The sequence below is a fragment of the Parastagonospora nodorum genome, assembly GCF_000146915.1.
Source record: "Parastagonospora nodorum SN15 chromosome Unknown scaffold_9, whole genome shotgun sequence".
Taxonomy (NCBI): Eukaryota; Fungi; Ascomycota; class Dothideomycetes; order Pleosporales; family Phaeosphaeriaceae; genus Parastagonospora; species Parastagonospora nodorum.
This window is the reverse complement of record NW_001884557.1, coordinates 357,840-381,032: the sequence shown is the minus strand read 5'-3', so window position 1 is coordinate 381,032 and position 23,193 is coordinate 357,840. Positions and strand designations below refer to the sequence as shown.

Genomic DNA, 23,193 nt, shown 5'->3' with positions numbered 1-23,193 from the left:
GTCTTCCCGTGGGGTGAACTGCAACGAAAACCGACCATGGTGCAATGTACCAAAAATTTGCTTTTTGAATAGTTTACAGCTACGCGCAGCGTTCCTGAGCTTCGAATGCGGCTGCAGGCTCATCCTCATAGCTAACAGTCTGAGTGCAAGTATGCGTAGCCGCCCGCCTTCTCCACCCCTGCAATGTTGACAAGTCAGTGCGAACCACGCCGCAATATAACAGCTGTAAGCGCCTAACCTAAATTTCGGCCCACCCAGAGGGTAACAAAGGGGTATCCATAAGTCATGAGCCTGTATTCTTGCTCGTGAGCGAAACTTGATGGTGTACAAGCTTCAACCATGATCTCCAAGACGCGAAATGAAAAACGGCCACATTGGGAAAAGCCTATGCGATCATCATTTACCGTACGACGATATGGCCATTTGAAGATAATCACCGCACTTGTATTGATCTTTGTTCTTTTCTATGAGCGCTTCGTTCCCACGGCGAAGTTCGATATCCATTATCAACTGGATTTGCATCCTTTGGAGTGCCCGACAGCTCCGATCACAGACGAAATTCTTGTCGTCCTTCGCACAGGCGCAACAGAAGCTCTCGAAAAGCTACCAGTGCATTTCGACACGACACTGAAATGCGTTCCGAACTATGTCATCTACTCCGACTACGAGGGAGCAATCCAAGGCCACAAAATCCACGATGTGCTAGACGAAGTCAGCTCCGACCTCAAACGCTCAGCACCCGAATTCAAGTTATACTCTGACCTGAAAATCGGAGGCCGAAGCAGTCTTCTTCCCACAGAACATTCTGGTAGTGGACCCTCCGGATCACTAGAGAACCCCTCATGGAAGCTCGACAAGTTCAAATTCCTGCCAATGGTAGATAGGGCTTTTCGCCATGGACCGGACGCAAAGTGGTTCGTGTTCGTAGAAGCTGACACCTACCTGATGTGGACGAACCTCGTAGCGTACCTGGGTAAACTCGATGCCAGCAAGGAGCTGTACATTGGGAAGCACATGTTCATTGGCGACGTACTGTTCGCGCACGGCGGGTCCGGATTTGCGCTGTCCGCCGCAGCGATGCGCAAGGTTACGGAGCATTGGAGAGATAATATCGACGAGTATGATCAATACACGACTGAGAATTGGGCAGGCGATATGGTTCTGGGCAAGGTGCTTAGAGACGTTGGCGTGCAGTTATTCTGGGCTTTTCCGCACTTCCAAGGGGATCCGGTCTCAGCGCTCGATCATAATGTGTTGAAGGTCGAGAGGAGACCTTGGTGCTATGCTCCCATCACTTACCATCACATGCGCGATGCAGATGTGCGACAGCTGTGGGATTTTGAACAAGCATGGCAACGGAAGAGGAAGGGCGCGTTGTCCCATCGAGTCGTTTTCAAGGAATTTATCCTGCCGAGACTTGCTACGAGACACGACAATTGGGACAATCTATCTGTCAATCTCGAGCCAGGCAATACGACATCCTTGGATGACTGTCGTGCTTTGTGTCAGACCAAGGCCACTTGCTTGCAGTACAAGTACGCTACCAACTCATGTTTTACATCAGATGAGGTTCGGTTCGGTGAGGAAGCATGGAAATCATGTCTGGAGTATTCGGTCGCAGCCAGCAAATGCGTTCGCTGGCAGGATGGGACACAAGAAACAGATGAAGTTCAATCAGGTTGGATGTTAGATCGTCTACCACAATACGTTGACAAGATGGACAGCTTGTGTGACGGAGCGGAAGATGTGAAATGGGTTGTATGAGACTACACAAGAGACAGAGAAGAAGGAGCGCAAGCTGCTGGGGTTTAGAAAAGCTAATGAGACATGGAATGTCCAGCCCGTATCTGTATTGCAAAGACAAGAGTCTGTGTCTAGGCGACTTTTAAGAGCGGATCATCAGGCAACCATCACTGCCAGGCAGGAGGATGCCTTGATGGATTGATCTCCGACGGCCCAAGGACTATTAACCAAGGCACATACCTTCAAGTACCAATAAGGAGGCTTCAAGAAGGTGTGCGGGTGTCGGTATGAGGCTGCGCAGAGCTTATCGTTTTAACGAGTGGCTCAAGCTACTAGAGTTGGTGTCAACGCTCGAGTCGCTGTGTCTCTTAGTGCTCTTGCCTCTGAGTCTTCCCTTGTTGACCCTTGAGCGAAACCTTTGCGTGTTACCGCACCTACCAAGGATATACTCGACGCGCCACTGGAAGCGCTCGATAGCGATCTGGGCGAGAAGGAAGGTAGTCCAATAGTCGGATCAATTCATCCTTTATACCCCTTCGTTGCGCGTGACCCTGTGAATGCCTGATTGTGCTCTGTATTGTACATCTTTTCGTTATGTGATCCTGGTGATAAAAAATGTGTGTGTGGTGGGAAGCGGGGGCCGGCGGGGCAAAACTTTTACGGCGAGAGGTCGCAGAGATGTCCTAATGCTGGAGAATCTTCTGTAAATGTCTATATAAGGAATCAGGAGTCTGTTGCCACCGTGATGGTGTCCATAGATTCGGTGCAGGGATCGCAAGTTTTCCCATCTTGCTCGCGGCAGCGTGGCAAGGCGGATGAGATCTTCGCGGGGCTGTGACAACAGATCTGATGAGACCCTCCGCGCACGCTCACGGGGGACAGGAGCTGTGTGAGATGAGATTATCAAGTCCACAAGCTAGTCCTGTCATTGTATGGTATTGCGTAAGAGGACGGAGTGATCTTGTGGGTTGGGCGGTTGCGGTAATGTAGGATCTAAGACTCAGAGGGTGGGTCTGGCGGTATTTTCGACTCGGGAGACGATGGTGGGGGTGATTTGGAGCCGAGAAACGTGTGTGGCGACTGCGGAGGAGCTCAGACAGATGAACAAACAGGTGAGCAAGAAGAGGGGGTCGACCAGGCTCACCCAGGGGACATAAGCGGGCCTTGCTGGTAGCATAGGAGTCCCTTGTGCGCCTGTGAATGAGAATGTAGTAGCAGCAGAGCTAAGGTGAGAGCGATGCATCACCTGCACTATCCCTCCTAGCAACCAAAGCACCTGCCAAGGCACCATGACATTTCCTGAATTTGCCGCCATGTCGACTCTAAGTGAGGTAAAGGCGGGTGATGTTGAGCCTTGCATTACCCCTGAGATATGCATAGAGCATCGAGGGTCGTACTGTGATGTTGTTTTGTTGCTCTTGTAAAGGTGTGGCGCCGGGATGTTGCCTCAGAGCCTGGCCAACATCCTCAGCCTCCATCGCCGCCATTACAACCACCCCAACCCCGGCGTCAACAGCACGTCCGCCTCGCGATCCACATCCTACGCAGCATCGGCTTTGAATTCTTTGCTGTTTATGTGATCTTCCTTTGAAAGCTCGGGGCCATCAAGCGCCCTGGTGGTGTGGGACGAACTTCTTCAGCCTCCAAGTTCTCCGCCAACTCCGCGCGGTCCTACACCATAACCGCACGCGTACTCTTTGTGGCACCAAAACCGCGTCTCCTGACTTAGACTATTGTAGCCCTGACATTGTATAGTCCTCGAGGATGAAAGCATGAGACCATACCCCCATCCTTCAAGGCCCGCGGCATCTCTGGCCTCAACACCACGTCGAAAGCGCGCGTTCTTCGCCCGACAACGGATAATCATACAAACCGCGAATTGACCTCTTGCGGAGTGTAGAGCACGCGCGTAGAACAACAGAGACGCCATGCTGATCTTCAAAGAAATCTCGATATCCACCAACCCCGCATCGGCACCCACCCTGGGGTCTACATACGCTCGACCATCGTTGATTCACAACTAAGGTTCGCGTACGTTGCCTGTCCAACTCTTTCATATACTCGAGCGCGACACAACAGAGTCCGACCTACTCTAGCGACAGCGGCCTCGACCTCAATACATCAGCATTGAGCACACCACTACCCCGACTGCTCTGTCCACATAGACAACGAACATGGCACGGACGCACAGAAAGACCATGAAAAGACAGATCGCCCATCAATCGTCGATGCTCGCCCCTTCGTCGCCGCGTATCCGATGCAGCCATCCCCGAACGCGCCGCAACAGTCCCTTGCAGCAAGCTACAGGACCACGGAAGATCGACATACATATTACGCGCATGATCTTTCGGGAAAGAGAAGTGACGGGACTGGACAAAAAGAAACAGGCACGGGTAGGAAGACTGTCTCGAATCATCCTTCGAGAACCTCTACGGCTCGGCATGTGGGCCATTCGGGACAAGTCAGCCTGTAGCCGTGGACAAGCCTATTGGTAGCAGACATAACTCCAACTTCGTACCTACAAGGCCCACTCTCAACACTTGGAACTGCTTCTTGTGGTGGACCAGGATCGCGCGATGCGTCTGAAAAACCGCAAGGATATGGGCGGCGAGGGCTCAACACCTCTCGGAAAAGTCATCTATGGGCGATGTTACGGCCCCGGCGCGCCATCAACCGAAGTACGTACTTCGAAGCCTAAAGTCAGTCGATTGCAGGTCGGCACCAGCCACCGGAACGGCATGTCGCTAGCTTGAAGTACCCGAAAAGCTTGGCTACTGATATTGCTGTTAATGCAGCTGCAGGAAAATGCGGGGTTGGCGAGCATTCCGGGCAGACTATGACCTGCCAACATGCACGACGGGGCCGGGAATAGTTCCTAGCAACATGTCGTGCTCGTGTGCTGAGCAGCAGCACGAGACGTGCTGTAGCACCCTGGTAGCTACCTGAGGCAAACACCTCGCGAACTATCAGTAGCTTTGCGTAGCATCGTGGATAGTTAGCGTTAGGGGGCGATGCAATGGCAGACTCAACACGATGTTCGAGGTTGAAGACGCGCAGGGGTGCGGCTTCAATTCCTTCATTCTGGGCATAATCATTGCAGCGTCGAATGAATACAAATGTTGGGGTCCTGGGATGTCGTGTCGAACAAGGGGTGCGTGACAGTCAGCGCATCCAGGGTCGATGGCTTGGCCTTTAGTCAAGATGTCGGCCTGCTGAAGTATTGTCTAGCGGGGTCGTTTCTGATGGGCTTGGAGCGAAGCAGGATGGCGTGCAGGAAGCATGGCCAGCGCCCTGAAAGAGATGGTGTCCACCCAGCGGGCCCGACCGAGTCCAGACGGAAGAGAGAAAAGAGGGGTTCTTTCAGAAGAACCCTGTATCAACTAGTTCACGGAGCCATGCAGCGCCGATCGTCAGCTGGACAGGGAGTCGACGATGAAGTCCGATGAGAACTGATGGGGGAGAAAAGTGTTGAAGGGTGTTACGAGCAGTTTGCCAGAGAGCGATGATTCGATGTTCATCCGTGCTGTCCCGTGGTCTCGCTACCCCCCAACTGCGCAGCAATTTGGAACTTATTCGCCTGAAGCATGCACGGCTAGCCACACTTGGCCTGGCCGTCTCCGCATTTTCCTGCGCATCGTTCGTCGACAGCCCCTGATCCTTGGCCAGCCGTGCGAGCCTGCAGAAGCCTCAAAGGCGTTGGGTGTCTCCAGCGTTTCTGACTTTCGTCTGTTCTTCTGATCCTCTGTAATGCGTGTCTTGCCTCGACGCCATCTCTTCATCCAGTCGACAAGCAAACATCGGTTGCTCCCGGATCGCCTTCAGCCGGTCGCGCCATTGTCGCTGCAAGTTCCTCTCCTGATCTGACAACACGGCGCAGCAGGTGTCTTGCCACGAAGTTCTCCTCCAACGTTTCGGAAAGCTGCCAAGGCGAAACCCTACCAGCTGTCGATCTGGCCGCTGTGGACGACCTTCCCATTAATATCAACCTCCTCTGTCGCTCGGGATACAGGGCGGCGATGTGTTCGTTCTAGTGCTCGTGTGCGCATCCATCCGAACACTGGTCTCGATCGACGGTCGGTCTTGACATTAGAGCGTGGCGCTTCCCCACATTCTGATGCCCTAGAGCCTCCCTGCTGATTGCCGGCCCGTGTAACTTCCATGCGACGACCGATGCCATAGTGTATCATCTTTCTTTCCAAGATTCTTTGCGAGAAAGACTAGGGATTATAGACCGGATCAAGAGGTTGGCGCGTTGTTTGCGTTTGAGGTACGCGCCCTTCGAGGCGGCTGGAGGAGGACATCGTGAGATCGTGGTGCTGAGGCTGACTGTATCACCAGTCGCTTTTCGCATCGGTTTTACGAATAGACGGTACGAGTACCACTGTGGGATAGACCTGCCTGGTATGTTGTAGTCTTCTTTACCCCTCCGAGCCTCGATGCCGCGGGCGCCGGTGTCGGGTTGCTGCCAGCCTCTCTGCTCGCATCGCGTAAGCGACGACGGGCTGCCACCATGTAGTAGGGCTCTTTGCTGATTCCATCTATAGGATATACGGTTCTTTGTCTGAATAGAAGGTGTTCGTGTTCGATACCCGCGTGCCGCCGCTTGAATTCGTTTAGAAGTTTCTGTCATTAAGGTAAGCCAAGCTGTTCTTCTTCTCTCTGCCCATGGCATAACCCTTTCTTCTTGCACCTTTGGACTTCATACTCCTCCTGCATCTGCTCTCACAGCACGCCGGTGTGTCGGGTCGGTGGGGGTCGAGGATTGAGGGGTTGCTGAGCCTGTAGCGTGGGATTTCTGGCTCATTGCCGCCAAAAGAGAGCTGCGATGACTGCACAGCGCACAAGAAGACTCCGCTCGTAAAGAAGAGCATGGCGACGTTCACATTGGGGCCAAAATCATCGTTGTTGATTGGTGGTGCTGTGCAGGCGAATGGGGTTTGTGCGAGGGGACGATGTGCATGGAGGAGTATCATCCACACCAAAGGAGCCTACACCAACGCATCTCGTCAGCTCTTTTTCAGGGCATCAAATCAGCGGGATGGCTACCCGATCGTTCTCGTTCGCATCGACTCATTCATGCCCAAGCTAATCACGTTTGTTCGCAGCACTAATTTCTAAAGCCACTCCTGGACGGACGTTCCTGCCGTCGACCTTCAACAACGAACCAGCATCAAGGCGACACTCGAGCCACCTGGTCACCTGTTTGCGCGCCTAGCGTCCCCCGCAGTCTTGCTCAACCGTCTTCTCTCCCCTCTTCTTCCTTCTCTCTCCTCCACCCATCCACACCACTCTTTCCCCCAGTCCTTTGCCTTCCATCAAGCTCAGCTCGATCGGATCTTCATCTGGCTCTATCTGTGGGCCTTGTCAAAGCTCTTCCAAGTCTCCTGGACGTTTCCTCGCATCAGGAAGGCAAGGCAATTGCTCCAGCATCTGGCAGGCACCTGCCTCCGCTGAGAATTACCCATCTCCTCCCTTACACCCTATCACCCACCCCAGCTACACTTCCTTGAGCACCTCCTTAGGAGCTGCATCTCCTGCTTCCACTCCTCTGTCGAGGGCAGCTGGACACCAGTTTCAGCACCGTGCCGTCAAAGCAGCAACCGCAGGTGAGTAACACGTACTGCAACACTCACACGCGTCCTCTCCACACTCTTCTCAACTCCACCTGTTTGGGAGTTGCTACACTTCCCCCACACACTCTATTGCGAGCGCGGTGCCATCCTTGTCCCCATACCATGGTCGAGCTCGACGAGGCTCGCTTTACCCGCAGCACTCAACGCAACGAAGTACGCATGCTGACCACGCCAGGCTGAACAGCAAATTGTCCACAGTGCACTGCTAGAACACCAGCTTCAAATCTGGCCGCTAGTACTGCTACACCAAAGAATCCGTCATCTTAGCTGTACCCGACCTGCAGCATCATCCATCATACCACCTGTAAGTTTCGACCCTTCTCTCTCACCCTTCTTGCCCTGCCACCATATTCGGCGTACCTCACCGCCTAGGCATCAGGGGCGGCTCATATGTCCGCGATGCCCTGCCTTTACCCTACTTTCTCTTACCTTGCCTATCCCGCGGTCACCGCCACTTTACACTAGAGTCGCTCTAACATATAAGCTGTTTACCTTCATAGGTAACGTCTGTTCCTCATTCACACACTCTTCCGACAATCAACATTTTGCAGCATTGTGTGCCACACTCTAAGACATTGTTAGTGTGCAAGACGTATATCTACCCTGTGAAGAGACAGTGTGTATAGACGACACTGTATTCTGTGCATCCCTAACCTTAAGAATCACGGTATGTTTGTATGTCGGCCGTGAAACTTATTCGTGCTAATTGAGAACAAGTACACAAGACCGAATTCAGCAACATGAGTTCCACTGCGTACAAGGGCAACTTGACTGTCGGAGGTCCATCTCTCGACAAGTCAAAGTTGCAGCTGCGCCGTCCGACGCCCGACAGCGATGTCTTGGCATCAAGCGACGAGGACCGCGACCACGTGCGTCCCCCCATTCGCCAAGCCCCTGGAAGTTACTCTGGTGGTCGACGTCTTTCGTCAAGCTGGCTGCATGACATCCAGCCAAACCGTAAGAACTCTCTCCCCGCGACTTCGTTTGCAGACCCACAACCTGCAACGCCAACGCTCGATCTCGGACAGCAGCCTCGTCCTAGCACGTCTTCGTTCGCGTGGAATACGAACAGCTTCTCAGGCGGTCAATCGGGCAGTCGGCTGCGTGAGGTTGTCCCTTCCCCCACTTCGGCTTTTGGTCCCGAGCGACCTCTACCGTCACCCACCACCATCGAGATCGACAGTGGTATCGCTTTCCTGCTGAACCAGCAACAACACCTGCCTCTCCGCAAGGCTGTCCGGTCGCAGTCTTATAGTATAGGACAAGGTGACATCGAGAACAGCCCGGTAGGCAAATTCAGCGCCCATCTGCGCACCAACGTCCGCCACCGCCCGTCCAAGCCAAGCCTCCTTGGTGAGTCCGGTCTGGGTCTCTCGCAGCTACGCGAAGACGACACCGACGAGGTCGAGTCTCTGAACGGCACCGAGCACGGTGTACGCCTTCCTGCGGGCTACTGGGAGCGTGAACAAAACCAAGCACTGTTGAAGCAAGCAGCTGTCGAGAACGCCCGCGCTCGCAACCGTGCGACATCCACCGGTTCGCCCGTGTCACAGCACCGCCGCAAGACCACTGCTGGTCTGCGCAACACCTCTTACGGCACTGCAGACTACGCAATCGAAGAGATGGATGACCCCGAGGCCAACGTGAACCATCCCAATCATGGGCTCACCCGCCGTTTCAGCGAACACGTCTCGATCTTGGGTCGCGAACATGAAGTAGAGATTGTCGACAGCCCCAAGAAGCAACAGTGGGCCACTGACAATATTCCGATGCTTGGCGCCGATGCCCTCGGTCGTCGACACTCTATCGCGCACTACGGCGGTAGTGGCTACACTTCTAACCTTCCCATTCCGACCTTGAGCAACACCCAAGAGGAAGACGAAGAGGTAGTCTCACCTCGCCAGGAGTCCAAGTCTCCCGAATATCCCGACACGTTTGATCACACCGCCTACTTCGCTGGCTACGGTCCTGCTTCGCGCGCCATCAATGCTTCAGCCATTTCGGCCGCTCACCCCGACCCGGTGGTTCCGAACCCAGCCATGTCTGCAGGAGGACCCAATCCTTACGCCGTCCCACATGCATTTGGTCGCCCTGGCCGTCGCCTGTTCGTTGTCACGTTCAAGTGCTCGCGCGCAGACATCTACTACCTGTTCGACAACACTGGTCTTGAGATTCGCTGCGGTGATCTCGTTATTGTTGAAGGTGATCGTGGATGCGACTTGGGCCAAGTTACCCATGCCGATATCAGCCTGGAGGAGGCTCGGAGGCACAAGGCTCATGCCAACGAAGAGCACTTCCGCTGGCTGGTCATGTTCTCTCAGTACTCTCTGGCTGGAAACTCGAACGACTCTGGCATGCTAGGCTCCCTCGCCCGTGCCAACGGCTTCCCGAACGCGATGTCCGGCTCCAACGTCACTGGCATGACCAACCAGCCCGAGCAGGAGACCAAGCCTAAGATGATCAAGCGCCTTGCTCAGCAGCATGAGATCATGGGCCTGCGCGACAAAGAGGGCCAGGAAGCCAAGGCTAAGCGATGTGGTGCTCAGAAGGCTGCTGACCACAAGCTCAACATGGAAATCTTGGATGCCGAGTACCAAGCGTAAGTTGTCACTTTTCTCATGGTGCTCCCATACTGACAGTGCCTAGTGACTATCACAAGCTGACGTACTACTACTATGCGGAGTCTTATGTCAACTTCAACGAATTGGTTACGGACCTCTTCAAGCAGTACAAAGTGCGCATTTGGATGTCGGCAATCAACCCGGCCTCTGTCATCAACCCCGCAGGAAACATGCAGGTGCAGCCTCCCTCGGCTGTTGGACCTGGGGCCATCATGCGCTCGCATGCCGGCAACTCTTCCTTCGCTGTGGGTCCAGGTTTCGGTAACAACAATCATCGTGCCCATCACCAGTATGGTAAGTCTCGCTGATCCTTCCCTACACTATCCGCAGCTAATCGAGATCAGGTCGAAATGCCCAGCAGGCTCCACAGGGCGGCTACGATGATGGCTACAATGCCTTCTCCTACCAGCTCCCGAGCTACAATCCCCAGGCCAACACCTACGTGAACCCTTACCAGAACCAGCGTTTCAACCAGCAGGTCTATGGCAACTACCCTATGCAGGCAGGCGCCTATCCCAATGCCACTGCGAGCGGCAGCCCCATGAACTATGGAGGTTACTACCCGCCTACAACATATGGTGCTTCGCCTGCCTATGGTGCTGCGACTAGTGGACCTGCTTACCGCGGCGGCTACACCTCTACAACTGGTGCAGGCGGCGGCCAAGCCTCCACCGCTGCAACCGCTGGCCCTGCTTACAACCAGTATGCTTCGTCCTACTACAAGACCCCAAGCACTTCTGTGGCCATGGGTGGCACGACCGGTAGTCCTGGTAATGGCTATACGGCCACATCAGGCACCACCCACAACACTGGCTATGATCCTCTCATGGCCGCCATGCAGAACATGTCCTTCGGCGGCAAGTAATACATGGGCAACCCACTCAGAACATTTGTTTCCTTCATATCTGCAGCGGAAAGAGTCGGTAGAACCAATGTGGTCGACCTCATGATCTCATGAGCTCGGACATTCCACTACCATGCTCTGCCAAATGATCCTCAATTTCTCTCTTCTTTTTTATACTACTTCGGCGACGGATCCTTCACGGCACATCTCAATCATGGGATATTTGCAGCAAGGATATTGCTGCTGCTTAACAGGTCACGATCCATCTTCATGGCTCATGCTTTACAGCTCATGGCTCAGTCAGTACTGTGAGCTGTGGTGGTCTATGGCTCTTTCATGGCGGCACTTTGCTTCGGTTTCATTTCCACTTTGCTCGATTCTTTTACACCTGCCCACTTCCCAATGCCCACTTCCCAGTTTACTTCGACTACCCCCTTGTTCATGCTTTTTATCCGACGACGGACGGCTTTTCCACATTTTACGTGCATCATGGGTCTTATGGTGCGGATGGAACAAAATTTTCTTACTTCATGGGATGCTCTTCAGATATATGCCTCTGGCGAAATGACAAAGCTTTACAGCATCTCAGTGCTACATTTGCGTGAATGTGTGCAAGAGTGCACTGATGCACTGACTTTCAAATCACCATGTGACATTTTCGGGCCTTGCGAACTATCTGCTCACTATCCGGGTTGTGCTGCTCGCATTGTGATGGTCAGCTCAACAACTATCGTGCCTTCCCAGTTTGTACCTCACCTCACCGCACCACCACAACACTGACCCACAAATTTTCGACGCATCCCATCCCATTTGCACCGCAGCATCGCCAACAGCTCACAGAATGGCAAGGCGACGTGTTCAGTCGCCGAAGCAGTCTGGCAGACCAAATCGGCGTGAACCAGCTGAAGAGGCAGAGGCCAATTCTGACGAAGAAGCTGCTAACACGGAAAGCCAGTAAGTCTACCAACACCAAATTGCCCAGTGAAGCACTACTGATACGGAGCCAGGAAGATTCTCGCACTGGCATCACTCCTCAAGAAGCCCAAGACCGACGACAAAGACCTGCAGCAGTTCCGCGCGAAGGTTGCCGCCGATCGTGAGCGGTTGAAGGCGCATCTCGACCAGCGAGTACACCAGGCGTGAGTCAAAATCTGAAAGTCTTGCTCGGTCAATGCGCGCTATCTGGCTGACGGTCGTGGCTTGCAGTGAGGAATCGGAGACACGCCGTCGCGACGAGATCACGTCTACCATTCTGAATGCTCTCACAACCCTGAATCGAGACTTGAAAGGCGAGGCACCTACCTTCGCTGGCACCAAAATCACGGAGAATGCGGTCTACATGCCGGTGATCGACGTTCTCTCATCCTCCGAAGCTCTCCTTGAGGAATACGAGCGGCTCGACAAGATGATCATGGACATGCGGGACGAGCAAGAGGAGCCAGTCCCAGAGGCGTGGCACCAAGACATACAGGATGCGGAGAAGAAGTTGCAGATGGGAGCTCGGGTTGCACTGAGGAATGTCAAGAAGGTGCTGGGTGCTGATGTTGAGAATGATGAAGGGGCTACAGCTGAAGATGGAGATGCGGCGATGCAGGATAATGAAGGCGAGCTGGAGCTGAACTACGAGCTGGAGAAGAGTCTACGCTATGCAGAGAGGGGTGTCAGGAGGATGGTCAAAGGACTCCCGGGCGTTGATGCTTAGTGCTTTACAAGCCGTGGCTCATGAGGCTGGATATCGCTGGGTGTGTTATGAGAGACTCCACACCTAACGCAAATCACACTGCCACAATTACTTAGGGACCAGAAAGCCCAGGACAATTATCGGTGTATCTAGAATGGAAATCACGGACAGTTCCTTCGAAAGCATTGTCGGCCAACCGTATTCGCTTCGGCTGTCCGCATCCCTGTTGTGTGGTGGGGCTAGCGCCAAGCGCTTTAGCTTGCAACTTTCCACACACTCCAATTTTGCGTTCGTGATTTCGCACTCGACAACCGCCAACGTCGACAATCACTAACCAACAGTCAAGGTATGTCCGCCGCGAAACTCTCGAAAAACTTGAAACAAGACGACTAACAATATTACAGATGGGTGCCCTCAAGTGTAAGCGCTTCAAAATCACCGCCCTCGATCCCAGCTAAACCGCCGTTAGATGTCGAGGAACTTCAGAAGAAGAAGCAGTCGGACATGATGCGCTTCTTGATGCGCGTTCGCGTACGTACAAACAATTGAGCTCGGACTGGAACTCTGCTAACATTGCGACAGTGCTGGGAGGTATGAGTTAAATCCTTCGAGACGTCTCCGAGTCTCAATTGATGTACTCGTTGAACATTGCTGAGAGTGCATCGATAGCTTCGCCAACTGAAGGTCATCCACCGCGCCAGCCGTCCTTCCCGTCCCGACAAGGCTCGCCGCCTCGGATACAAGGCCAAGCAGGGCTACGTTATCTACCGCATCCGTGTCCGCCGCGGTGGTCGCAAGAGGCCCGCGCCCAAGTACGTCCAACCATGAGTGCGAGGAAGAAGAACATGCTAACATAAAATCTAGGGGTGCCACCTACGGTATGCGCAGCGCTTGAGAATGGCTGCATCTTCGAGACTAACAAGTGAACAGGCAAGCCCACCAACCAGGGTATCAACCAGCTCAAGTACCAGCGTTCGCTCAAGTCCACCGCTGAGGAGCGTGTCGGACGCCGCTGCGCCAACTTGCGCGTCCTCAACTCCTACTGGATCAACCAGGACTCCACCTACAAGTACTACGAAGTCATCCTCGTCGACCCCCAGCACAAGGCCATCCGCCGCGATCCCCGTATCAACTGGATCGTCAAGCCCGTCCACAAGCACCGCGAGAGCCGTGGTCTCACCGCCACCGGCAAGAAGAGCCGTGGTCTTGGCCGTGGACACAAGTACAACAACACCACTGCTGGCAGGAGGAAGACCTGGAAGAGGCACAACACCCTCTCCCTCTGGCGCTACCGCTAGATGCGCTGAGGGCGTGGTGTGCGTGGTGGAGCGTCTGGTCGAAGTCTTTAAGCGAATGGGCTGGCGTGAATGGAAAAGGCTATCCTGGGTTATGTAGCCGTCTAGCATAACGGGCACCGGGCTATACAAAATCAATCTTCATGGTTCATGATATTCATGACTTGCACTTCATATTACGAATTGAATGTCTACATGCTGACTCTGTTGCTGCGTTCATCTTGTGCTATATGGGTGATGAAGCTGTGAGAGCTTTTTAGAGTGGTAGATGCCATATTGTTTGCCACCACAATAGTTCACTACAACCAGCATTGGGGAAAGGCTCTGAAGGCCAGGGCTTACGATTGTTGACATTGGCTGTCTTGGTATATTACTTGGGCAGGAGGATGCTGGGGTGTTCACCGGTGCCCGGACGCACGCCGACGTCAGTTTGTTTTCCAAGCTTGGGTGGCTGCCATGCCAATACAAGACAACGACAAACTCGCGGCCTGACTTCCACTCCATTTCTCAGTATATCTTCGACTGTTGGTGGATATTTTGACATATCGCTCGACACTCTGGCTAGGGTACCGTTGCTGGTAAGGGCTAAACAAGCGCCCGTGGTTGCCCCACGCGAAACATCTCAGCCCAACTAACAACACATGCGCAGCACCTCGAAAACAAGCGAAAACACCACCAATAGAGTTTCGAGGCAGACTCGATCCCTACATACTGCACCAGTGACGCCATGCGGCTGACGATCTGACGTCTTGAGGATATTCGCAGCCTGAACGCCAGCTCCACTAGTACGAATACATGATGTTTCCGCGTTGTGCGCGCGCAAAGCCAAACATCATCTGAGCAGTACTGCCGCACGACGAGGCAAGGCAGTGAAAGGTCACACCTGGCCCACATCTGCCTACTAGCCTCTGTACCAGATCGCATGACGCTCTTCCCTCGTTACAACCACTTTCTGCACATCAACCACCGCAGCCATGGTCAAAGCCGACCCCACGCGGAACTACTACGCGGACCTCAAGGTGTCTGCGAACGCCACCGAGAACGAGATCCGGAAAGCATACCGCGGCCTCGCGCTCCAGTACCACCCCGATCGCAACCCAGGACGTGAGACTGAGGTGGTAGTCAAGTTCCAGGAAATCCAGACGGCGCACGAGATTCTCTGCGATCAGGCACAGCGAGCAAAGTACGATGCTGAGCGAAGAAAGTACCGCAACCTCAACATACCCACGCATACTCCAAACACCCCTCGAACGAGGCCGCCACCACCACCTCGAAATGCATACACTACCTCCACCCCAAGCGGGTCGTATTACCGCGCTCCTCCCCCCAAGCCATCGCCACAGGCGCAACGGCCCGGTCCACCACCGCAATATGCTTCGTACGCCAGCGGTGCCGACCGCTTCACGAGCAAGAACTTCCGTACGCCACCAACTGCACAGCGGCCAGAAACCCGACAACAGAAGGATGCAGAGGCACGGGCTAATGTCTTCACCGCATGGCAGAAGATGAAGCAGCCACGAGCCGAAGAAGCTCGCGCACATAATGCGAGCGCTCAAGCAAACCAGAACAGTCAAAATGCCCAGGGCCAGCAGCACAACCCGAATGGCACACCGTTTGGCCGAAGTGCGAGCACGAGGGTCCCATCGTCAAGAAAAGGCTTTGACCCAGGTACCCCAGGAGGAGACGAAGGACAGGCACGGTCAGCTTATAGGAACTACGCGCGACCTGCCCCTACTCCGCCCAGCTCGACAACTCCACCTCACCCGCACCCATACCCTCCGATGGGAGACACCCAGACCAACGAAGTGCCATACAACGAGGGTACTCGCACACGGACGCCGTATTATTCTAGCGCAGCAGGAGAGCGGACTTCCATGTTTGAGGGTCTTGGCCGGTCTGCGAGTGTTCGAAACTCGCCCACAGGATCAAACCGAGCAAACCCTGGTGCAGATGCTGGCTCATTCTCAGATTCAGGTCGCCGGCAACAGCGGAACTCGTACGCCGGTACTCCAAACAAGCCGTTCCCTCACATGTATGCCGACTCGAGCGACGAGGATTCCGAGGCAGAGGTCTTCGGAGGCACCAACAAGCACAGAGATCAGCCTCCGCCAAAGAATACACAGCCTCCACCACCTCCTCCAACATGGGCTCAGGGTGCATTTACAACCCCTCAGAAGCAGCAGGCCAATGGCATGACAGGAAACATGCCAAACAGCTTCAAGAGCAGAAGTGAGGAGAGCATCAATATGAAGTTTTCGCCTTCGGACTGGCATGGCAAGTTCGAAGGCAGTGCTGATTATTTTGCGCCTAACGTGCCCAAAGGTTCCACTGCCAAAGGACGCACGTCTCCGACACGAGGCAGACCGCCCCAGCGGAATGCTACGGGAGCACCGCCAGTGTCGCCATTCTCGCAACCACAGGCGGCATATCAGTCTTACCCCATACCTCCTCCTCCCCCGGGGCCTCCACCGAATGTCAACTTCCCGCCTCCGCCCGATGGTGGAGTTCCTGCGGCGACATTCAAGGCAGAAGAATGGTCAAGCTACTTCAAGGAGCCGAGCTGGGTCTACTCAGAGCAGAAGGAGACTTCGCCGCGTCGTGCCTCGGAAGCCACCAAGCGACCGAAAGCAAACCGAAAGGCGTCTATCGCGCAGGACAAGCGATCAAAAGCGACAGAAAAGCCCGACCCGTCGCGGCCGAAGAAGTACCAGGCAACTGCCGATGACGCTGAAAAAGGCGACGCGGACGCAATGGACATCGACTCGGCTACGCCACCTGTACCGAACGCTGGAGGCGCGAATTCAAATCCACAAGCCGCGACTGCGCCTCCTCCAGGTCCCAGCACAAATGGTACAGGCCCTCAGCTAAATGGCACGGCTGCCGCATCGAGGCCTCCTGCAGCAGGCCTGAACGGCGTGACCACAGCTCTCGTCGATGATGACACCTTCGCGGCAACTTCAACTGCGGGCAGCATGGGTCTCAATGGCCTATCTGATACCCTTCCCTTCCCATCAGAATCCTCCAAGTCCCATCCCACTAAGCCTTCCACCGTGCAGAAGCTCAAGTTTCCCAACATGCCGCTCGCCCCAGTGCTACCCACATCTTACGACCAAGTCTTCGTCGACCTCTACTTCAACCGCTTCGAAACATACTGCAAAGACTACATGAAGGCAACCGCCGCCATGACTGCGCACTTCGTTGCCCGCGACGCTGAACTCGCCGGTAGTCTGGATGATAGATTCGCACACCATCGCGGCGAAATGACCAACAAGCTGGGCTTCCAGGGCTACATGAACAGGATGAAGGAAGACGAACAGGTCCTCGAGACGTGGATGGTCTATCAACAGAGCCACATCAAAGCCATGGCTACGTGTGAGGAGGTGAGGAATCGTACCATGAAGATGTATCAGGACAGAGCGAATGGGATTGGTGCTTAGGAAGCCCCAAGAGAAAGAGGCAAAAGAGGGAAGGGCAGTGTGTACATTCACGATCCGTGCGATTTGAGATGGAATGGGGGTTTGGACCATTTTGACAGATGGAGCTAAAGGAAAGTGTTCTTGATTAGCGAAGGCGTTGTTCACTGGCGTAAAAGTTGACAGATGGATACCCGTAATCGTCGCGTTTTCGGTCGTTGGATACATTCAATGTAATACTACGATTCAAATCAACATGAAAACGTGTCGAACAGATCACAGACTGGGTGCGCGTTGTGCAGGCTGGCTAATAATGGAGATGTGGTCCGTATTCTCACGTCATACGACGCCGCTGCTTACCTGTCATCGTGTCTCACAAAAGCTTGCAAGCGAACAAGGGCACCCGCAGCTCGTGCAGTCTTGTGCTCTGGGTGTGGTTACACATGCACTCCACGAATCGTAGACAACGTTCCGCTGTCAAGGTTATCATCTCCTCTCCGGGAAAAGCAAAATAACATGGCGTGAAGTGAAGTTTAGCTGACGCCATCGCATCGGCATTAGCGCGCAGCCCTGGCGTTCTGGAACTTGGCCCTGGGAACGAAGTTTCGCAGTAAGGAAGGTGATGCAGGACACAATGGGACAGAGTGCACGATCAAAGTGGAAGCGGTTTCAACAAGGCTTCGCCCAGCATGTCAAACATGGATCTGCGACGAGGGATACATGCCATACATCCAACGAGATCGTGATAAAGGGCGCTTTTCTATTCTTAGGCTAGCCCGGCGATGAACAGATTCCAGCCCGGATAGTGGCTGGCTGCATCAATAGCTCAGAGCGCATGCTTGATGAGGGCTGGAAATATGCTCCGGGTCCAAGTTGGTACATAGTAATTATGTGTCCCTTCATTTCACTCAACCCGCCGCCTCTCCAGGTTCCACCCCATCAGTCCCTGTGGAGCTGACGCGCGTAATTACACCGAACGTTGTGCCCAGCTCCAAGTGGAAGGTCTACATCTGTCTCACGGCACAGCCGGGACCGCCATCGGGCTTTGTAAATTCCGTTGGGAGGGAAAGGAATTCATGGTTAGGTAAACAACGGCGCTGAGCTGCTTGCGGAGCTTTGAAGCTCAACACCCGATACGAACCGGACTCGACTTTACGGCCGGCATGGCGGGCGACGCGATGCAGGCTATGACTATGTCGCCGATTCATTCGACGAAGGAGCTTGGAGGCGCAGCGGTGCAGTGGGCGTGTACGAGGAGAGGGAGGGTGTTGTTGTTGACGGTCGTGTTCTTCACGATAGTACTCGGGCTTGGGGGGGTACATAATCGCGAGGTGAGTAACTCCACCTGAAGCTCGATCACATGGAAGGGACGTTGGCTGTGCAGCGCAAGTACTAACGAGACACCGGACGTATAGGCTATATCATCACGATACCACGCGTTACAATGGCGACCCTACATCCCCCATATCCCCGCGATCCTACAGGCGCCCTTCAAAGCACCCTCGAATACGACGCTCCGACTCGAAAACGGGGACCTCAGCGTCGTACCTCCGCAGCTCAAAAAGACGACGCCCAACTTCCACCTCGTCATGCCTGCGGAGAAAGATAAGGATGCATTCTGCAGGACGACGCTGTCTAGCATGCTCCTTAACTATCCGCCGCCTACGGTAGTCGATCTGAATCGCGAATTCAAGGACAATGACCAGAGGGAAAGAGAGACATTGCTTGGTATAAAACACTACATTGAGAATAGCAAATATGTGCAAGATGAGGATGTCGTCCTGATAGTGGACGGTGAGAACTCGTGGTTCCAGCTCCCGAGCGACGCCATCATCAAGCAGTACGCGCGCGTTCTGGAAGATGCGAATGCGCGGCTGCTGAAGCAATACGGCGTGGACAAGAATGGTTTCCAGAGATACAACCAATCGATCGTATTTGGCGCGGAGAAGATGTGTGAGGGTGAGGACATGGCGTGTCGGTATGCGCCAAAGTCGACACTGCCAGCGAATCTGTATGGCAAGACGGAGAGCTTCGATGCTGAGGATCGGCCGGCGAGATATCTGAATTCGAAGATGGTCATGGGCCCGGCTAAGGATTTGAAGGTCCTGTATCACGCGGCGTTGCGCAATCTGGATATACATAGTACTCGCGAGCAGACTGTACAGTCGGTGCTCGCGACCATGTTTGGAGAACAGCAGTTAAGACGGGATGCGGTGGTCAAGGAAGAGACGAAACTGCCTGTGGTCGCCGGTATCAAAGATATACTAGAAGGCACAAAAGGCTCAGAGTTGAAGGTCGACCTAGCAACTGCACCGCAGTACGAGTTCTCCATGGGCCTCGACTACGCGCACACCCTCTTCCAACCTCTTGCGTATGCTCATGAAGACGAGCTTGTCGCCCTTGTCCACAGGAACGACACAGACATATCAGATCACTTGCACTCCACCTCATGGACGAAATCTCTCGATCTCCCCCGAGCCCTGAACGAGTCAAATCCTCCCTTCTGGCGTCCCGACCTGAATTCCAAGAACAACCCCTCCCCAAACGAGAGACCCGCGCACATCGACAACCTGGACTTGAAACCCGATCTCGACAACCTCCCAACCCGAACAACACCCTGGACCAACCTCCGCCTAGTACAAAACACGTACACCGGCAGCGTACCCGCAATCCTGCTCGCGGCAGCGAATCCCGCCGCAGCCAACGTAACCTGGAAAGACATGTGGTACTACCCCTACAAGCGCGCCTTGTTGCGCAACTACTTCCGCACTCCGCAATCCCCGCTCGGCTACCACAACAGCCTGGTTGGCGGCGACCGCTCATGGGACATGCGCGGCGGCCGGGGCGGCGTATGGACAGCCACCGACGAAACGTGGCTTGCGTGGGGCGAGGCGGATGGTGTGTGCGGCTCGGTGAATCAGATTAAAGAGGTGTTTAACGATGGGAAGGGCGTGTGGTTGCATGAGGGGGAGGCAGGGGCGGAGGACAGGCGGTTAGAGGAGGAGAGGAGGGTTAGTGGGGAAATTGATAAGAATGGGTTTAAGACTGATAAGGGGGGGAAGATGGAGGCGGTGGAGAAGGATGAGGAGGAGGAGAAGAAGAAGAAGGCGGAAGAGGAAGCTCAGAAAAAGCAGGAAGAAGAAGCGAAGAAGAAAGCTGAGGAGGAAGAGAGGGAGAGACAGAGGGTGCAGAATGAAAAGGAGCAGAAGGAGAGGGAAGAAAAACAGAAGCAAGAGCAACAGTCCTCAGCCTTGGCAGCTCATGAAGACGAAAGGGAGCGTCAAAGAGCGAAGGCGGAACAGGATATGAAGGATATGGAAGCTCTGGATCGGGCAGTTATAGAAGGAATCGAATAGATCAAGAAGGAGTGGGGTTTTGCGCCATGTACATATTTAGTTTTTTTCGAGACGAGATTATACCCGTGGTTAGGGGGCGTTTTGGGTGTCTAGACTTGTACATCCGACCTGGTAGAGCTAGGCGGATGCAATTCATACTTTTCAATCAGTCGGGTGTGTTTACATGGTGTCGTGTTTGTCTGGCTGTGTTGAGGGGAGGTGCATGCCCATCGTTGGAAATTTCTTTCTCAAATTTTATTCGGCGTCCTGGGTTCTTGGAATAGTCGTTGTTTTGCCGTACGTTCTGCTTTGTTCCATCTCCTACCTTCCCATCTACTCTCAGTCAATGGCGATATCAGGCTTCATCTCCTCGCTTGCGTGGATCGACTGCTACCCTCTTGAGTCTGCTTCGTTAGCTTCAATGCGGGCCAGCTCGGACTTAGATGTATTATGGCTGTGTGGAGTGAGGTGCGTGGCAGTCGCCATGGCAGAGACATATACGGGCTGAAGTCACATCAACGGAGCAGACATCTACTACCTATACAGCCCGCTCTCAACGCTACACGACGTCTATAATCCGAACTACGCATCCATGTACACGCAGCGCGCCTCACATACAGAGCAAAATATTCACAGCCCAACATCAACCAGCTCGCCATTCGCAGTCGCCGAACATTCCCTTTTTTCATTTCCCCCACGCCCGCTGCGCGACCGCCCCTGGAATTCAAAATCATTTTCCGGGGTGAAGCGCGTTTGTGTGTTTGTTGTGGCTAACGCCCTCCCGCTCCTTCCTCCCACACTCCGTCACTTCACCTCCACACCCTCAACATACCACACCCCACCACGACAACATGAAACAGGAGGATCACAATGAACCTCGCCTGAATGGCGTAGATGCGCTAATAGAACTCGAGGTACGTTCTTCTTCGCTTGTACTTTTTCCGATGCTAATCCGAGGTAGGCGGCGACGAAGAATGTTGCAGCGGCGCTCCAAAAGAGCGTCACCGAGTATAACGAGTTGATGGAGAAGTATACCGCGTTACAGGAGATGGTGAAGAATGGCGCGACGAATGTGCAGGCGAACAGTGAGCCTGGAAGTCATCAGCGTTACGTCGTGGTCATGATTGACGCATATGAGAACGAGGTAAGCTCCACGATACAAGCTTGGATTCAGATACTGACAATGATAGTTGACGGACTTGTTCCTTCGCTACGCGGAAATGAGCATCGCGACTCAAAAATACACCCTCGAAGATGCTCTGAAAGACTGGTTCAAGACGTATCATCCTGAGTTGGCACATCTTCACAGGATTGTACAGATATACGCCGATTATGGATTCCTTTTTGCTGGTTCTGCTCAGTCGGGACATGGCGAGGATGGGGTAAAGCAGCGACCATTGGCACAACTCCTTTCGACTTCGGGTGCATACTTCAACTTCATCAACGTTACATCGGAGAAGGATGTTATCCGGAAGATGCAAGGTGAGTTGCAGTAACACATACGTGCGAATGCTAGCTAATAAACACAGGACTGACCATTCGCCATATCGCAGAACCGGACTGCATTGGCTTCTGGTTCAGCACGGACTGCTGCTCACACTTAAGCGCACCTGAAGAATACTCGGGAAAGATGAAAAACGTATCGGCAGAATTTGCCACAATTCTCAGTGATCTGGTGGAGGGGAAGTTGCCCTCCTTGAATCCGGCGTATTCACGCGGCGAGGTCACCCAAGTTCGGGAAGTTACCAGCATCCAGGATGTCGTGTCTGACAACAAATCAGCACAGAGGGTGAGTCTGCGCTATATGAACGTGCATACGGGAAATGAGTGTACTAACGACTGTGTAGAAGGACTCCTACGGTTACTTTGAGAACAACCGATACGTTGCGCGCACGCCACCGAAGTCCGACATGGAGTCATTCAAGATTCCTCAAAACATGAGCTCACCCTCTAAGCCATCTGCCATGATGCCTCCCAAGCCACGAGCCGGCTTAGTTCCCCTCAATACCGCTGGCCATCGTCTCGACCACCCCGTCCGTCCCCCTACAAGCGCCGAGCAGACCGCCTTGAAGAATAGAACCAAGAAGGGAAAACTTTGTAGCCCATTCTACTTGACAGGAACCTGTCCTGTAAAGTCTTGCCGCTTCGACCATACTCCAATCTCCCAAAACATTCTGGTTGCTCTGAAATACAAATTGATCAAGTGGCCATGTCGGTTCGGATGTGCATGCAGGAGGAAAGACTGCTTCAACGGACATCTCTGTTCCACAAAAGGATGCAATGGACCAGGTGGATTTTGCAAGTTTGGCAAAGACTCACATGGTGTGGATATGATTGTTGCGCAGTGGGTGGAACCTGTGTGTGAATGGGGCAAGCCTGCCGAAGGATACCGCAGCAAGAACAGCGAAGACCAGAGTTCAAAGTCGTCGATGGAGATTTGGCCTACCATGGGTAACTTGATCGACATTTGAGGATCTGGGTAGGGCAGGGACGGAATCAAGAGAATGGGAGAAGAACGGTTGGTACACTTCAATCGAATGAAGTAGAATTGGGGACGTTAAGATAATATGACATCCTCAAGGATACAAATTAAAAAATTAACAAGATAAGGAAAAATTTGTACACCCA

General features: G+C 53.8%; 10 protein-coding genes across 10 annotated transcripts; 8 read left to right on the top strand and 2 right to left on the bottom strand.

The window, feature by feature from the left end:
* Positions 1 to 339: 339 nt before the first annotated feature.
* SNOG_06243 (hypothetical protein) lies at positions 340 to 1,764 on the top strand (the record flags this gene model as incomplete). Its single annotated transcript, XM_001796573.1, has 1 exon — positions 340 to 1,764. The coding sequence occupies one exon, from the start codon at positions 340 to 342 to the stop codon at positions 1,762 to 1,764; it is 1,425 nt and encodes a 474-aa protein (XP_001796625.1).
* Positions 1,765 to 2,743: 979 nt separating this feature from the next.
* On the bottom strand, positions 2,744 to 3,230 carry SNOG_06242 (hypothetical protein; the record flags this gene model as incomplete). The annotated part of the gene is made up of 2 exons (XM_001796572.1): positions 2,744 to 2,937; positions 3,107 to 3,230. The coding sequence occupies 2 exons, from the start codon at positions 3,228 to 3,230 to the stop codon at positions 2,744 to 2,746; spliced, it is 318 nt and encodes a 105-aa protein (XP_001796624.1).
* Positions 3,231 to 3,917: 687 nt separating this feature from the next.
* Positions 3,918 to 4,496, top strand: SNOG_06241 (hypothetical protein; the record flags this gene model as incomplete). Its single annotated transcript, XM_001796571.1, has 2 exons — positions 3,918 to 4,136; positions 4,311 to 4,496. 2 exons carry the CDS (start codon positions 3,918 to 3,920, stop codon positions 4,494 to 4,496), a joined length of 405 nt encoding a protein of 134 aa, XP_001796623.1.
* Positions 4,497 to 5,678: 1,182 nt separating this feature from the next.
* On the bottom strand, positions 5,679 to 6,614 carry SNOG_06240 (hypothetical protein; the record flags this gene model as incomplete). Its single annotated transcript, XM_001796570.1, has 3 exons — positions 5,679 to 5,934; positions 5,976 to 6,345; positions 6,470 to 6,614. 3 exons carry the CDS (start codon positions 6,612 to 6,614, stop codon positions 5,679 to 5,681), a joined length of 771 nt encoding a protein of 256 aa, XP_001796622.1.
* A 1,502-nt stretch (positions 6,615 to 8,116) lies between these two features.
* On the top strand, positions 8,117 to 10,862 carry SNOG_06239 (hypothetical protein; the record flags this gene model as incomplete). The annotated part of the gene is made up of 3 exons (XM_001796569.1): positions 8,117 to 9,975; positions 10,023 to 10,273; positions 10,342 to 10,862. 3 exons carry the CDS (start codon positions 8,117 to 8,119, stop codon positions 10,860 to 10,862), a joined length of 2,631 nt encoding a protein of 876 aa, XP_001796621.1.
* An 820-nt stretch (positions 10,863 to 11,682) lies between these two features.
* On the top strand, positions 11,683 to 12,543 carry SNOG_06238 (hypothetical protein; the record flags this gene model as incomplete). Its single annotated transcript, XM_001796568.1, has 3 exons — positions 11,683 to 11,795; positions 11,849 to 11,980; positions 12,048 to 12,543. 3 exons carry the CDS (start codon positions 11,683 to 11,685, stop codon positions 12,541 to 12,543), a joined length of 741 nt encoding a protein of 246 aa, XP_001796620.1.
* Positions 12,544 to 12,843: 300 nt separating this feature from the next.
* SNOG_06237 (hypothetical protein) lies at positions 12,844 to 13,973 on the top strand. Its single transcript, XM_001796567.1, has 4 exons — positions 12,844 to 12,868; positions 12,981 to 13,057; positions 13,192 to 13,334; positions 13,446 to 13,973. Exons 2-4 carry the CDS (start codon positions 13,027 to 13,029, stop codon positions 13,446 to 13,448), a joined length of 177 nt encoding a protein of 58 aa, XP_001796619.1. The 5' UTR covers positions 12,844 to 12,868; positions 12,981 to 13,026; the 3' UTR covers positions 13,449 to 13,973.
* An 818-nt stretch (positions 13,974 to 14,791) lies between these two features.
* On the top strand, positions 14,792 to 17,254 carry SNOG_06236 (hypothetical protein; the record flags this gene model as incomplete). Its single annotated transcript, XM_001796566.1, has 1 exon — positions 14,792 to 17,254. One exon carries the CDS (start codon positions 14,792 to 14,794, stop codon positions 17,252 to 17,254), a length of 2,463 nt encoding a protein of 820 aa, XP_001796618.1.
* Positions 17,255 to 18,819: 1,565 nt separating this feature from the next.
* SNOG_06235 (hypothetical protein) lies at positions 18,820 to 20,586 on the top strand (the record flags this gene model as incomplete). The annotated part of the gene is made up of 1 exon (XM_001796565.1): positions 18,820 to 20,586. The coding sequence occupies one exon, from the start codon at positions 18,820 to 18,822 to the stop codon at positions 20,584 to 20,586; it is 1,767 nt and encodes a 588-aa protein (XP_001796617.1).
* Positions 20,587 to 21,416: 830 nt separating this feature from the next.
* Positions 21,417 to 23,036, top strand: SNOG_06234 (hypothetical protein; the record flags this gene model as incomplete). The annotated part of the gene is made up of 5 exons (XM_001796564.1): positions 21,417 to 21,479; positions 21,527 to 21,709; positions 21,756 to 22,047; positions 22,119 to 22,354; positions 22,413 to 23,036. The coding sequence occupies 5 exons, from the start codon at positions 21,417 to 21,419 to the stop codon at positions 23,034 to 23,036; spliced, it is 1,398 nt and encodes a 465-aa protein (XP_001796616.1).
* Between the last annotated feature and the right edge of the window lie 157 nt (positions 23,037 to 23,193).